General features: G+C 36.2%; 1 protein-coding gene across 1 annotated transcript; it reads right to left on the bottom strand.

Annotated features, from left to right (window-relative positions):
• Nucleotides 1–515: 515 nt before the first annotated feature.
• Nucleotides 516–14,498, bottom strand: LOC139690817 (uncharacterized). The gene is made up of 3 exons (XM_071588400.1): nucleotides 14,013–14,498; nucleotides 10,745–12,444; nucleotides 516–3,165 (listed from the first exon to the last, which is right to left on the bottom strand). The coding sequence occupies exons 1-3, from the start codon at nucleotides 14,266–14,268 to the stop codon at nucleotides 2,437–2,439; spliced, it is 2,685 nt and encodes an 894-aa protein (XP_071444501.1). The 5' UTR covers nucleotides 14,269–14,498; the 3' UTR covers nucleotides 516–2,436.
• Between the last annotated feature and the right edge of the window lie 9 nt (nucleotides 14,499–14,507).

Genomic DNA, 14,507 nt, shown 5'->3' with positions numbered 1-14,507 from the left:
ACATTCTTGTATGGAAATGCAAAAATCAATTTTTTAGTATATTAACCAATAAATGTAATCGAGCATTTTATTAATTATAAATTGGCAATGTTTTCCACAAGTATAAAATATTGCCAATTTTTCATTAATTATGATATTCCACCATAGCCCACCTGAAATGTCTCTTTTTTTACACGCATTTTATAATTATTTTTCAAAACAACTTTTTAAAATCATCTAAATTTTGCATTAATTTGACTTATTGAGAAAAAGGTTAATATTAAACGTCGTTTTAAATTCAAACTCAATCTATTTATATTTTCATCAAAGCAAGAAATATTAAATTTAACACAAATAAAAATACAAGATCTGTAGACTTGGGAAAACAAGTTGAAGAAAATTTTCACAAGGTAGATCTGTAGGTATGCCAACAGACCGCATAGCCATGTTATGATTGCATACTTTTGCACTTAATTAAGTTAGAACAAATTTTAAAAATAAAACACATGAAAGGTAAAATGAAACAAAAATAGATCTTAGAAATGGCACAAAATTTATTTCACAAATGCAATGGCAGACATTTTTTTGATTATCACTGTCACAAGTTATACAAGGTGATACTAGTTAAGACCTATAAAATACCACTGAGAAATACAAAGAAATATATCACAATCAGTGTCATTTTAGAGCCTTCACAATACTGCTATTAACATTTAGCAGTAATGTAATGACAGGCAAAGACCACTCAAAATACTATTGGAGCATATATTCTTCCTTAGAAATCCCCAAAAAACAAGGATATACTTCTTGGGTCATTTGGTACATTGTTCTAATCTAATCATCAAAAATGCTAGAATTTCAGAAATCTATACTCCAATGACCAAAATTGAAATCAATAAGTTGGATATCTAAAACAAATGTGAAACAAATCACTGACAAATATTCCCATTACTATATTAGAATGGTGCCAAGCCAGGACCTATTATTCATGCATCATTACATTGTAAATTAACAGCCATCAAAAAACTTCAATATTATGGCATTCAATTTGATGATGACGTTATTTGTATAAATTAGGTTTACCTTGGCAGTGGTGAGCTCAACTATTTTATCATTGACTTGAATTTTCCCAGAATAACAGCATTGAATAACAATCCAAAATATCCCCTTCATGATTTGCTGTTTCATTGAAGAAATATTTCACTTCAATATTCACCAAAGCGATTCGAATTGAGTTTATTTCCAAAAAAAATGCCATACTTGATGGCAATATAGTCAGACACCATTCTATATCAGCTGGGAAATTTTAGGAAGAAACACTTTCATTACAAGAAAATGCAAATTATTTTTTACTATATGGCATTAAATGCTTCAGTATGGTTCCAATTCCTTTCTTTCAGATACAGAGAGCATTTCCTCAACCATAGTGCCTGAGTACCTGGTAATCAACCTGAAGGTTTTTTTGATAGGTGAAAGTAGAACTCACCTAATACTAAGCCCAAAGGCATAAGTGAAATTCACACATCGAAGGGCGACAGTTCCTTCTCCTGCTCCACCCATGGTATTCCAGGAAGATGGTGCCAAAAAATCCAACACTTTGGGTGAAGCTGAGGATGCCCTAAGGTATCACCCTGAACTGAATCCAGGTCCTTCAGTCAGTAGCCCAGCACTTGTACTGACAGGACTACCAAGCTCCTTTAGCATTTACTTATGCATGTAAATTGTTAGATAATAAAAGCATGAATAATATTTCCACGAGTTTAAAAATTATGAATAAAGTTTGGAATGATAGTATTAAAATAAATATAGATTTTCATTTTCCTGTTGTATTATATGGTTCAGAAATAACATCAAAGAATACATTATCGTAGGTGAAATCTGCACCCATACCAGCTGCAACTTACATATTAGATACACAGATATTTTTTTGGGTCACTGGGTATTTAGGAAAGTATATTGTCCTAAATGCTGTAAATTACGGCACAAGTAAAATGTAGGAATATACCTATATATGTATATAACAAAGCAAATGCATTTAAATAAAAAAATAGCACATATCACAATAGAATTGCTCATTAGAGAGATTATGCCTACAATTAGTTCTACTTTCATAAGAATTAAAAAATAGTTTAACAGAAAATATGGCAAAATATCACAGTATTGATTGCAAATTAACAAAATTTGATCACTATATTTCATACAATTTTCAACTTTTTTTATACTGTCACATTGATATCACAATTCACTTAAAAATATTAAAATCATTTTCATATTTTTAAAAATATACCCCCATCCTCAATAGCTGTCTGGTAAAAGATTTGATCATTCATAGCCATTTGTATTTAAATAGTTTCAAAATTAATCTTCTATCTGTAAAATTTTTATTATGTCTGTCTATTAATGTTTAACCTTATATTAGACAGTCCGGTTAAAGAATGCTAATAATTCAAAGTTGATTCACACAGCAGTGCTGTTCATGTCCGACAAATTACAAACTTTGCCATATGAAGAGTGATGAGAAATTTTTTTCCCATCATTGGTTCGCTGATAAAAGGTATCTTTTGAAAATAAATCACTGCTGGTAACACATAACATGAAAATTGATGACAATGATGCCGCGACATAGAGCGAAAATCCAAGAATAGAGTTCAAAAATGAGTATGGGAAAAAGAGCATAAGGAGACGTAAAACCCACTCCATTGTAAAAGATACACTAACACCACTCCCTCTTTTATCAATGGGAAAACTTGAAACAAGCATAAGGCGAGTTAGTGGCAGTAACACCAATGAACTCACCAAAACATACAATACCAAAGCTAGAGCTGAGAACCACAAGATTAATGAGCTCAAAGGAATACCATTCTGACCATTATTAGCCATTCCAACTTGATCCCATCCATGCAGTCGAGAGCTTTCAATGAAACTTTTAGGGCACATGTTTTCTTGACCTTGGAGAACCTGAGGCAATGGAGTGGGAAGCAATGGATATAATGTGGGGAGTGCTGGACTGGGAGTGACTGCATTCCTGGGGATAGACAATTGTTCATCACCAGCCATTTTCTGTACAGAGGGGAGAAGAAATCCTAAGGTGATTAACGACAATGTCATGACAATGGCTGCAATTTTTAGGACCACTTGGTTCCTCATTTTATCCAATATCAGCAAAGATGCTCCAGAGGACACCACCTTCAACAGAACAAAATGAAAATAAACTTAAAATTACAATCTACAATTCTGTCTCTTAAGAAAGAATTAAAAGTTAAATTACTTTGGTAATATAAACACAGTGAAACTTGTTTTAAGCATAACATGAACCAGTGGAGAGTTCTCAAAATTGGAAAAGTTATGGTCCAAGGTTGCTTCATCAGTTTTTTATTCATTCATACCCTGCGTTAAACTTAAACCATCTATTGCAAAAATAGATTTGATTTCCTCATGCATACAATTATCATTAGTGGAATCTCAAGACTAAATCCATCTATTCATTTCTCTGTGCGTCCTTCATATGTAAAGATTTATGTATAGCAGCATTTGTAGAGGGTTAGTCCAGTTGACAGATTATTTTATATTATTCCCACATACTTATGCATTAATTGGTTGTTAGCCGTTCCACACATTCTTTTTCTGGCTGCTCATCTGTGGAAGGCATGGTTTAAAATTTGTGTTTATACATGCTAAATGAGTCTCACCATACCAACTTAGAATCTTGATGCCGAAGAAATGGATTGAATTTGTGATGTTTTAAGTGCAAAAAATTGTATGTGAAATAGATGCAATACTAGTGTTATGGGAAGAATCAAGTGAACAAAGCAATCAAGGAGAAAGATAGTATCAAAAGCAAATTTCAGAAAGTAATTTTTTAAATATACGCATGAATTTGATACCATTTGTAAACATTTTAATTAATTAATAACATTTCTAAAAAATGGAAGCTAACCACAATTACAATTTCATACCATTATTTTAATACCTGCTATGTATATATTTTTAAGGTCAAAGTTTGCGTTCTAAAAAAAAAACTCTTTCCAGGTGTAATGATTGCTAATACTATATAAATAATTAGAAAACGTAAGTTTTGGAGTGGTTTGTACAAGCAAGATCAAAGAATATTCCTTTGCATGGCCCAATAGTAACACAAAAAGCGAAGAAGTTCAAAGTATCTTAAAGGAATGCTTATTTTAAAGTTTTACTTGGATGGCTGTATAGTTTTAAATGCTAGACATAACATTGTGAAGAGAAGTGTGTCTGGAGAGTCAAACAATGACAATATGGCAATTGTGGATGAACTTAAAGGGAATGCTCAAAAAAGAATCACAACTTCCTGAGCCTGTGTAGAGTAACATTTACTGGGGAGACAAAACTCCATGGACTCCATTTCAGAGAGATGATGCCAAAAACAATATGCCTAAAAAAAGAAATCTGCAAAGGTTCTTATGCAACTTTAAAATATTATTTGTAGAAAATTAAGGTAATGATATTAAATTAATTTTTCAGGAAGGATGCAGTCGAAGGGCATTAGACTCTCTTTGTTTGATGCAACATTACAGCAAAATAAGTTAGGTAGTTGTTGAAATGAAATTTGGCTCTGTCACCATGTTTGAAAAATGTAAATATTGAAAAGCTTTTAGTCACCCGGTGAGACAGCAAACGAGCATTGAATAAGAGTGGGAGAAAATCTTCAACGTGGACATGAACAAAAAGGGAAGAAAAATTATCCCTATTATCGAAAAAGTGGCCAACACCCGAAAATTCACCTAGACAATGTGGAATTATCTTGATTATACATCTGCTCTGCTATACTAATGGACCAGGGAGTACCATATTTTCCCATCGATAACGCACGCATTATCTTCACAAAAATTTTCACAAAATCGAAAAAATGACAATGTGCCTTATGTAATGAAAATTGAAAAAATGCAAACATTTACATACCAATGTACACAATAATATAAAGAAGTCTCGCAAAAATAAATTATTCTGCAAGCATACCTTTCTAATTGTATTCTGTTTTATACAGATCTGTAACTTTCACAGTTTATCTCATAAACCCATCAGAAAAAGAAGAGAGACAATTTCTATGCTTCATTTATTCTAATACAGAGCACTTCACTTATAAGTAGATTACGTCGTATTATTTATGCGCACCTATAAATATATGAAAGGATAGGTAGATCACTATAGTCCAAGACATGCTACACCTGAATCACGATTAAATGAATTAAGTGCATTAATTATCTCTTCAGGCACATAATGTTGAAATATTGCCCAAAGATTTTTCAAAGTCATTTTTTACACAAGTCACTCTGAGACCCTGCCAACTTTCCAGGATCCACCGGCTTATCTATTCATAAGATACTCTTTTAATCCTTCCTGATTCTGTGTAGTCTTTCGTACCAGACACCATCCACTTTTCCCGACTAGAATGTAACTTTGATTTAAAACATTAATTAATAGATAAATCCTGGCAGCCTCTCGATTTCCTTTTTCTTTCGCCAAATTGATGACTTCTAGCTTACTTACGGTAGATATAGCCACCAGGCAATAATGATCACATGTAATTATTGGTTGTTACCATCTATTGGCTCATGGATATAGATGTATGCGGTAGTCCAGGGGGTAGAGCATTGGATTGCTGACCGGAGTTCAGACTGGGTTCAATTCCCAGGCAAGGCACTCTGGGCATCTGCAGCTCCACCCAAGCTATGTGATTTTTTGGGTACCAGATCTTCCTGAGAAACCATAACACGGTTCGGCACCAGGAAAGGAACTGGCCCCCCTACCCTGATGCGTGAATTTCACACGCCGTCGGGTTTATGTACTGGGTGAGCTCTACTATCACCTACCAAACCAACCTTCGGGTTGATTACTGGATTTATGTTTAAACACAGTAATCAACCCGAAGGTCGGTTTGGTGCGTGATGGTAGAGTTCACCCAGTACATAAACCCGACGGCATATGAAATTGACACATCAGGGTAGGGGGGCCAGTTCCTTTCCCTGTGCTGGTTATGGCTTCCCAGGAGGATCTGGTACCTGAAAAATCACATAGCTTGGGTGAAGCTGCAGGTGCCCATAGATTTGCCTGGGAATCGAACCCAGGACCCTCCAGTCAGCAGTCCAATGTCCTACCCCATGGACTACCGCGACCAACATATACATACATATATTATGTATATATATATATACATATATATATATGTATATATATATACATAAATATATTTTATGCCACACATCTGTACGTGTGTGTATATATATATATATATATATATATATATATATATATATATATATATATATATATATATATATATATATATATATATATAAACATATATTTATTTATATATATATATTAATTTATATTTATTTATTTATATATATTTCAAAAGAAGCAATTGGAAATGTTAGAAATTGTATAAGTAGAGAAAAGAAGGAGAAAAATAACAGTAGATGCACATATATTATGAATAAAATCACAGCCATCAACTAAGAGGTTTTTTATGATAGGTGAGGGTAGAGCTCACATAGTACAAAGCTCAACGGCATGTGTAATTCACACATCAGGGTAGGGGTTCCTGAACTGGTGCTTCGTACGGATTCCCAGGTTTTCTCCACATAAGCCCAGTTTCATTGCACACATTTCCATAATTATGCGAGGAATTTGTTTATTGGATGAAATATCATCCTAAACAAATCCACCACAAAAGGTGAGTTTTAACTTTTCCTAAGTGTATTGTAATCATTGGCATTGAAATAGCAAACCTGAATTACATATATACACTACAAACTAACCTAAAGCACTTTTTTTTTTTAAGGTAATCTACCGGTTAAGGTAGGTTTTTTGATGGACACAACTACCAAACAAATATTTTGTGACTACTAACAAAACACAACCCTAAATTCTACTCTACACCAGGTCCCTCTTCATCTCTGAGTACTTTCTTCCTCCCTTCATCCCGTCCAACATCCCTATCCTGTTCCTTCCCTTTCCTCTTTTGCCCAACATTCTACCCTCTATCACAGTCTTCAACATCCCACTGCCGGTCAACACCCCCTTCATCCACTTTTCCTGCTTCCATAGGATTGCTCCCAACAAACCCCTCTCTTCGCCCACCATACCAAGTACTTCCTCATTTGTTTTCTTCTCTGTCCATTTCACCTTTTCCATTCTTCTCCACACCCACATTTCAAAAGCCTCCAGTCTACGTCTATCCTCCTGCTTCAATGACCACGTTTCCGCGCCGTACATAGCTACGCTCCATATCAAAGTTTTTACGAGTCTTTTCTTAACATCCTTACTCAAAGTCCCCGTCATCAACTCCCTCCTCCTCGTGAAAGCCTCTTTGCCTAGCGCAATTCTTCTCCTTACGTCCCTACTACTTTGACCGTGTTGGTCCAAAACACTACCGAGATACGTAAACTGTTCTACCTGCTCTAGTTTTTGCCCTCTTACTTTAATGTTAAGATTAGCCTTTTTCTTTCTAGAAAATCGCATAACCTTTGTTTTATTAATGTTGATTCTCATCCCATACCTGTCGCACTGAATTTCCAATTCACTCAGCAATGCTTGCAGCCCCTTGGCTGACTGACAAACTAAAGCTTGGTCATCAGCAAACCTAACTGATTTTACGAATCCCCCGCCCACTTTCATTCCTACCTCGAGTTCTTCCCATGCCTCTTTGATCATTTCCTCTGCATACAGGTTGAACAGCAACGGTGATAATGGGCAACCCTGCCTTACACCCCTTCCTAACACTGCCCATCCTGACTCCCCGTTTCCCACCCACACCTGAGCAGTCTGAGACATGTAAAGGTTGCGGATTAGCCTCCTTTCCCTCCAATCTATTCCTATTTTCTGCAATATACTCATTAGTTTTTCCCAATTCACTCTATCAAACGCTTTTTCGAAATCTACGAAACAGGCAAATACCTCCTGGTTGTGTTCTATATTCCTCTCGATTAATAATCTCATTACTGCAATGGCATCACGCGTACCTCTCCCCTTCCTAAACCCAAACTGATCATCCCCTAAGTAATCATTTGCCCTACTCTCTATCCGTTTGTTTATGATCCTGAGAACAACTTTAGCTGCGTGGGATATCAAACTAATTGTCCTATAGTCCTCACATGACGTGGCCTTTACCTTTTTCGGAATCGGAACTAAAACTGCTCTCACAAAGTCTTCCGGCCAGATTCCCTCCTCATAAATGCTACGGATCAGCCCATATAGCCTCTTCCTCCCACATTTTCCTAAGCATTTTAAAAGTTCCACGGGAATGTTATCTACCCCCACGGCCTTATTTAGTTTCATTTCCCTTAATGCCCTTTCTATCTCATTGTCTAGTATGCCTGGACCTAAGCTGTCTTCCTCTACGTCATTTTCTTTTTCAATGTCTAACTGTGTTGGTCTGAGTTCTTTACTATACAGTTCTTCTATATACTCCTTCCATCTCTCTTGGATCTTTCCTGCGTCAACTATTACCTTACCCGCTTTATCTCTAACTATTAGCATAGCTCTTCCTTTCTTACTTCCCGATAACGATTTAACTTTGCTGTACAGCGCACCGATTTCGCCCTTCCTCTGGAGACTTTCCATATCCTCGCACTGCGTCTTCCACCATGCGTCTTTTGCCTTATTTGTTGCCCGCCTCAATTTATTGTTCAATTCTTTGTACTTCATTTTGCCTAATTCTGTATTTATATTCTTCCATTTTTGCCGCTCGTCCATCTTTGTAATCATCTCATCCGTGATCCATGGTTTCCTAGTCCTTTTAGCGTTAACGGTTCCAATAGTGTCTTTTGCGGCTTTAGACAACCCTTTTTTGATCATTTCCCATTTTTCTTCGATAGTAATAAGCCCTTTACCATCCTCCATTATTTTCTCTACCGCATGTTTGTATTCCTTCCTTTTCAACCCATTTAATGCTTCTACATTCCATTTTCTAACTCGCCGCCCCTGCCTTATCTTTTTGAAACGTACGCTACATTTCATAACAACTAAATTGTGGTCTGAGTCCGCATCCGCTCCCGGAAAGCTGTGGGAATTTATCACACTATTCCTAAACCTGTGTCTAACCAGGATATAATCTAGCTGATATCTTCCTGAGTCACCTGGCATTTTCCATGTATACCTGCGTCTTTTGTGGTGTCTAAACCAAGTGTTGGTGATGACTAACCCCTGTCTCCTGCAGAACTCAACTGCTTTCTCCCCGCGGTCATTCCTCGTGCCTAAACTGTAGTCGCCCACCTCATCACCATCTCTTCCTTCGCCTACCGTCGCATTCATGTCCCCCATCACTATCAAATGTTTCCCTGCTGGAACACACGCGATCATGTCCTCTAACTGATCGTATATATTATCGACCTCTTCTTCCTTATGGTTGCTCGGTGGCATGTATACCTGAATAATAACTAAGTTCGTCGGTTCTGCTTTTATCTCCACTAGTAGTATTCTATCCGTTACCTGCTCTATGTTGACTACGCTTCTTCCTACCTCTTCATTTAATACTATGGCAACCCCTCGTTGGCTCTCGTCCCCACCGCTGTATATTATTCTATACTTATCACTCCAGTAATCCCCGCTATCTTTCCATCTCACCTCGCATAGACCTAAAATATCTATATTTCCCCTTTCCATCTCTCGCTTAACATTCTCCAATTTCCCTGTCCTCATCATTGTCCTAACATTCCACGTTCCTATTCTAACTAATTTTGTCTTCTTCTCCTGCGTCTTCTGTCCTGCTGCTGCTGGTTTTCCCTTGCAAGGGTTTCGTGGGATGACGACCGCGGAAGCCTTGCCTCCCCCGCTGCCGGGCACGACACACGGCCGATTGGGCCGAGCCCCGTGGTTGCCAGGACTCAAAATATCTCTATTGTCCATCATATTTTTCTAGGGAATGATAATTGAGGTGGTTTCCCGTTGCCTTCCTCAATAGTGTTTTTAACGTGACACCATCACTTACTGGCCGCCCCACTGGGGTCAGACGCCATTGCAGCCGCCTCATTGAGGAACAGACGCTGCGTGGACTACCTTTCGTCTGGCTCCTAACCTTCGACCTATCTGGCATGGGTGACCCTACCAGGAGCAATAATTATTACTCCCGCCAGTACAGCTCTAGGGGTCATCGGAACGCACAAGCCCTTCCACCACGTCAAGGTTGTAGTCCGGGGAGGGCTAAAGCACTTATCACGGCAAAAATTACCTGAAAGATGGACAAGTTTAGCAAGACAGCTTTTTTCACGTGTATAAATATTCACTTCTGTTTACCTTTCTCACAGAAAAAAAAAACTCTCTGGCGAATTTGCAAGAGGAAATTATTCTCGATGAGTTGAATTTTTGGAAAAATTACCCTAAAGCATACACCTCCCAGAAAACTATCAAATTTTGATAAATAATTAATTCTGCTTGCATAGCCACCAAGTAAACACTTGTCCAACATGCCTATATTATTAAAAATACATACATTAATATTTTAAATACAAATGAAATCAAATTCATAAACATAATTGAGCACTCCTAACAAATTTTAAGGACTTCTAAAAATGCTGTGTACTACACGGTGGCCTTGGAAAACATACCATCTGCCAAGCATTAAATAACAGTTCTGTTTAATTATGGCTACGACCAGGCTAAATATAATGATATATAATTAAAAATCGTGCAATTTAGTCATTTGATGACTAGTAACCTTCTGAAAGCACCATTACAGAATTAGCCATAGGAGCAGGAAAGTTAAAAACAATTGAAACATAAATTATCTCACCTGTAATGATGTTATGGTAGCTGCTCCTGAGAGATCACAAAATCCCAATTTTGATAATATGGAGTCACTCAAGGTCACTACTGCCCCATATTCACAAGAAAACAAGTGAATTATCATAATGGGTAATCCTACTTTGGTGACTAACCAAAGAGTTGAGCATACACTAGAAATGTCAAACTGAAAAAATGTATTCTTTGACAAATATTTCAGCACAGTGGCATCTTCCTTCAGCATCTTCTTAATGTTTTTCCATTCTTTATAGCCTTCCTTCTTTCCATTGAGGTAACTTAATATTCTCAACGATTCTCTTTCCTGCCAGGAAGAAGTTGCATTCTTGGAATCAGGCCAATTCTGCTGCACTAAATTGGCACACTCCCCTTGCATTTCACACCCATAATTAATCTCATTTGACTCTGAGGTTCCCTGCACACTATATTCTTCTTCGCCCTCTTCCTCCACATAGTCAATTAAATCTACAGTTCCCTTAGGGTTTCCACAAAGTTCTGTTACCCTATCAAAATTTTTGTCTCTTCCACTAAAATTTTCAATGAGTGTATCACATGAATTGTCTTTAGGGAAACCCATTTTAGACTCTTGATGATGGATGGATTCAGTTCCACCTTCATTTTCCGGGTTCTGCAAATGTTTATCAGCTGATTCTAAAACCATATGTTTCAGCTTATCATTAAAGAAGCAGTTACTGTCATCACTTTCACTAGCAGAAGATTTTGATGATGCGTCGTGAATTTTAATTTTTGCTTTCTTGAATGGAGTTTTCATGTATCCCAAAGTTACATTGCTATAGCTTTGAAAATTGGAACCAAATTGCTTGGCTTTGCTTACTTTACCAGGTGCCGGCACTCCCTTATTTTCGTTTGAATGTACTATCACTGAGTTGGAGAGCAATGAATTTCTCCTTTGGATAAAGATTGAAAGCAGAAGGAAATGTGGAGATTGAGGAAGTGATAAACAGTCAGGAAGATAAATGGGTACTAGCATTAGGAAACCAAGGACAATAATTGGCACCCAAGCACTCAAGGCTAACAATAAAAAATGCCCATGGATGATTGGAAGACACAAAATAAAAAGTGATGAAAGAAAATCTGAGAGTGAAAGCCACCTTCCCTGAGAGTTAATGGGAGAAGTCTCATAGGTATAGATTGATGCTGCTACAATTGACGCAGCAGATGCAGCTCCAAGAAACAGGTGAAAACAAGAAACCAAGGGAACGGAGATTGAACTTCTATTCAAATTCATGCCATTACTCACTGATTTCAGACTAGAATATTCTAACAATTGACCGTTGGCAGAAGAAAAACTTTTGCCAGCTAGATTATCATTTGTAAGGGCAGGATTGAGATAGGAGCCATAATTCTGAATGGAAACAGATTTAATAGGCGTAGTCTGAGTGGGGAAGAAATGATTACCAGTAGAAGAATTCTGAGAATATGAATAAGAAATTATGTGAGAGACAGAAACTTCAGTATCATATTTTTTAATGGTGTACGTTGGGGCATATTCAAGTGATGAAGACCTCAGCTCAGTTGGCCAGGTGTAAAATTTAAATAAAGGACCATCATAAGAATTAATCCGTAATTCCGTTTGTGGTGGTAAAAATACCATGAAAATGGTGACAAGTATCCAAAGCAAGGCTGACAAAATGAGAGAAAACCTCCTGCCGTAGTAATCAACAGCTCGACCTGGGAAAAAACAAAAATAAGATTGCTAATAAAATCATAATGTTGAAACTAAATAATTACTAAATTATCTCATCAGCAACATCACAAGGACGGCATTGGGAATTCTAATGTTTCAAAATTCTCATGTCATAAAAAATGTAATTGAATGGAAAGCAAATAAATGCAAGAACTCGAATGCACCTTCAAATATTTACATCGCCTTGAATGCCATCATTATAATATGGAAGTCCCTTTGATGTGACTTATGGAATCCCATTAGTTGACAGATATTACTTTCTAGAACTGCAGAAGTTACACACTAATTTTATGAAAAATTATACCATAAAAATCTATAAAATAATACAAGCCATTTTCATGAGAACATGACAGAACCAAACATCACTCATCAAACATCACATCAATGCTTCTCAGAGGTAAACAACTACATATTACAAATTATATAATGGTTAAGCCTACATACCTTAGAATGACAAGGCTACCCAAAGTTACAGCTTAATAAAATACTGGGGGGAGTGGTAAACATAAACTTATAAAGCAAATTCAATGTGCTTCCATCAATGGTATTTTATTTTTCCAATTCCAATTTAGCACAAAATAAGTTTTAAAAGTGCTACTACTAAGATACTCTATCCCCAAATGAAATATTATTAATACCCATACTTTGTTAAAGAGAAAATATTTGGACAAACTCACAGCTAAAAAATTAATATACGTAACTTGTCTCAATATAATAGCAACTGATATCCTTCGAGAAAAGGCAGTTGTCCAAATATTTGGCAATGTTTCTAAAACATTCAATGGATTTTTAAAATGTGTGATAGTAAAAGCAGGGTTTGATAATATTAGAAGTTATTGATACAATTTCATTTAATCTACAACTGGAGTTGAGTAGACTACATGCAGTAGATTCCAAAAGAATGAGGGAATAAAAAATGGGATAGGAAAGAAGAGAAAAAAGAATAAAAACATCCAGTCATATTCAGTTATTGCGGTGAAATATTTTGAAAGGATCGACTCGATTTAATTGTCATAAAATGTCAAGTTTTAACCAGGGACGCAATATTTCAAGACTCATTTTATTGCAATACTTATATCATTTACCGTTTAACAGTAGCAAGATTAATAAAATGTAATGATTGATACGATTATTATTATCAAGAATTAATTCCTCAATTCACTAATAAAAATTACATGGAGAAATAAATATGATTAACATAGCAAGTTTGAAGTTACCCAAAAGTGCACTTAAAGCTTCCAAGGTCAATTATTTTTAAAAGATTAGGAAGTGAAAACACGCGAAGTCGGCGAAATTTTGACCAAATAATGGCTCTGAACTGCATAACTTTGGCCGTAAAGAATTAGATATTTAAAGGGTAAGGATTTATTGAAGTTTCTCCAGATTTATACAAAAAATCCTTGAAATTTAGAATAGAGCTGTCGTACTCGGAAAACATTCGCCTCTAAGTCTTAAGTAATAAGTACTTTGGTAATGAGGCATTTTATAAGATCAATCATGATGAAACTGATATTTAGCAACTCACATAGTTATCGTACAGTTGAACACTTACCTACGATTAGAGAAGATATAATACCACCAAACAAAGCTGTAACTCTAAATATTTGTGAATGTTTACAGTTTTCCTCTGGATCATTGCACCATGAAACTGTATTTGCGATGAAAAGCCCTAATCCACATAAAAAACACGAAGATATGCCCGACAACATAAAAGGGCGTCGAGAGGGAGAGTTTTCTTCTTTTTTAAAGTCTTCCTCCACCTCTATCGGAGATAAAAGAACCACTGTATCCTCCTCTTTTTGGGCCATATTAACGGCATTCAATATGCTTAGTAATCTTAATAGCAGCGAAGTTAAAATAAACAGTCACATTCCGGATTCAATGTCAGACAATTCACTTTATAAATGCATTTAAATGTCACCGTAGGACCAATTAGTTCCAAATTGAAACATATTGAGGGTACGTTTGCTGTTTTCCAAACAGTAAATTTGTAAATATTTCTTTTCTTAACCGCCAACGTTGTTGACACCTGAATTAACAAAACGAA

The sequence above is a fragment of the Hetaerina americana genome, unplaced genomic scaffold (assembly GCF_022747635.1).
Source record: "Hetaerina americana unplaced genomic scaffold, ioHetAmer1.1.p SCAF_3, whole genome shotgun sequence".
NCBI classification, from domain to species: Eukaryota; Metazoa; Arthropoda; class Insecta; order Odonata; family Calopterygidae; genus Hetaerina; species Hetaerina americana.
The sequence above is the reverse complement of the archived record's forward strand: the minus strand, read 5'-3'. Positions and strand labels throughout refer to the sequence as shown.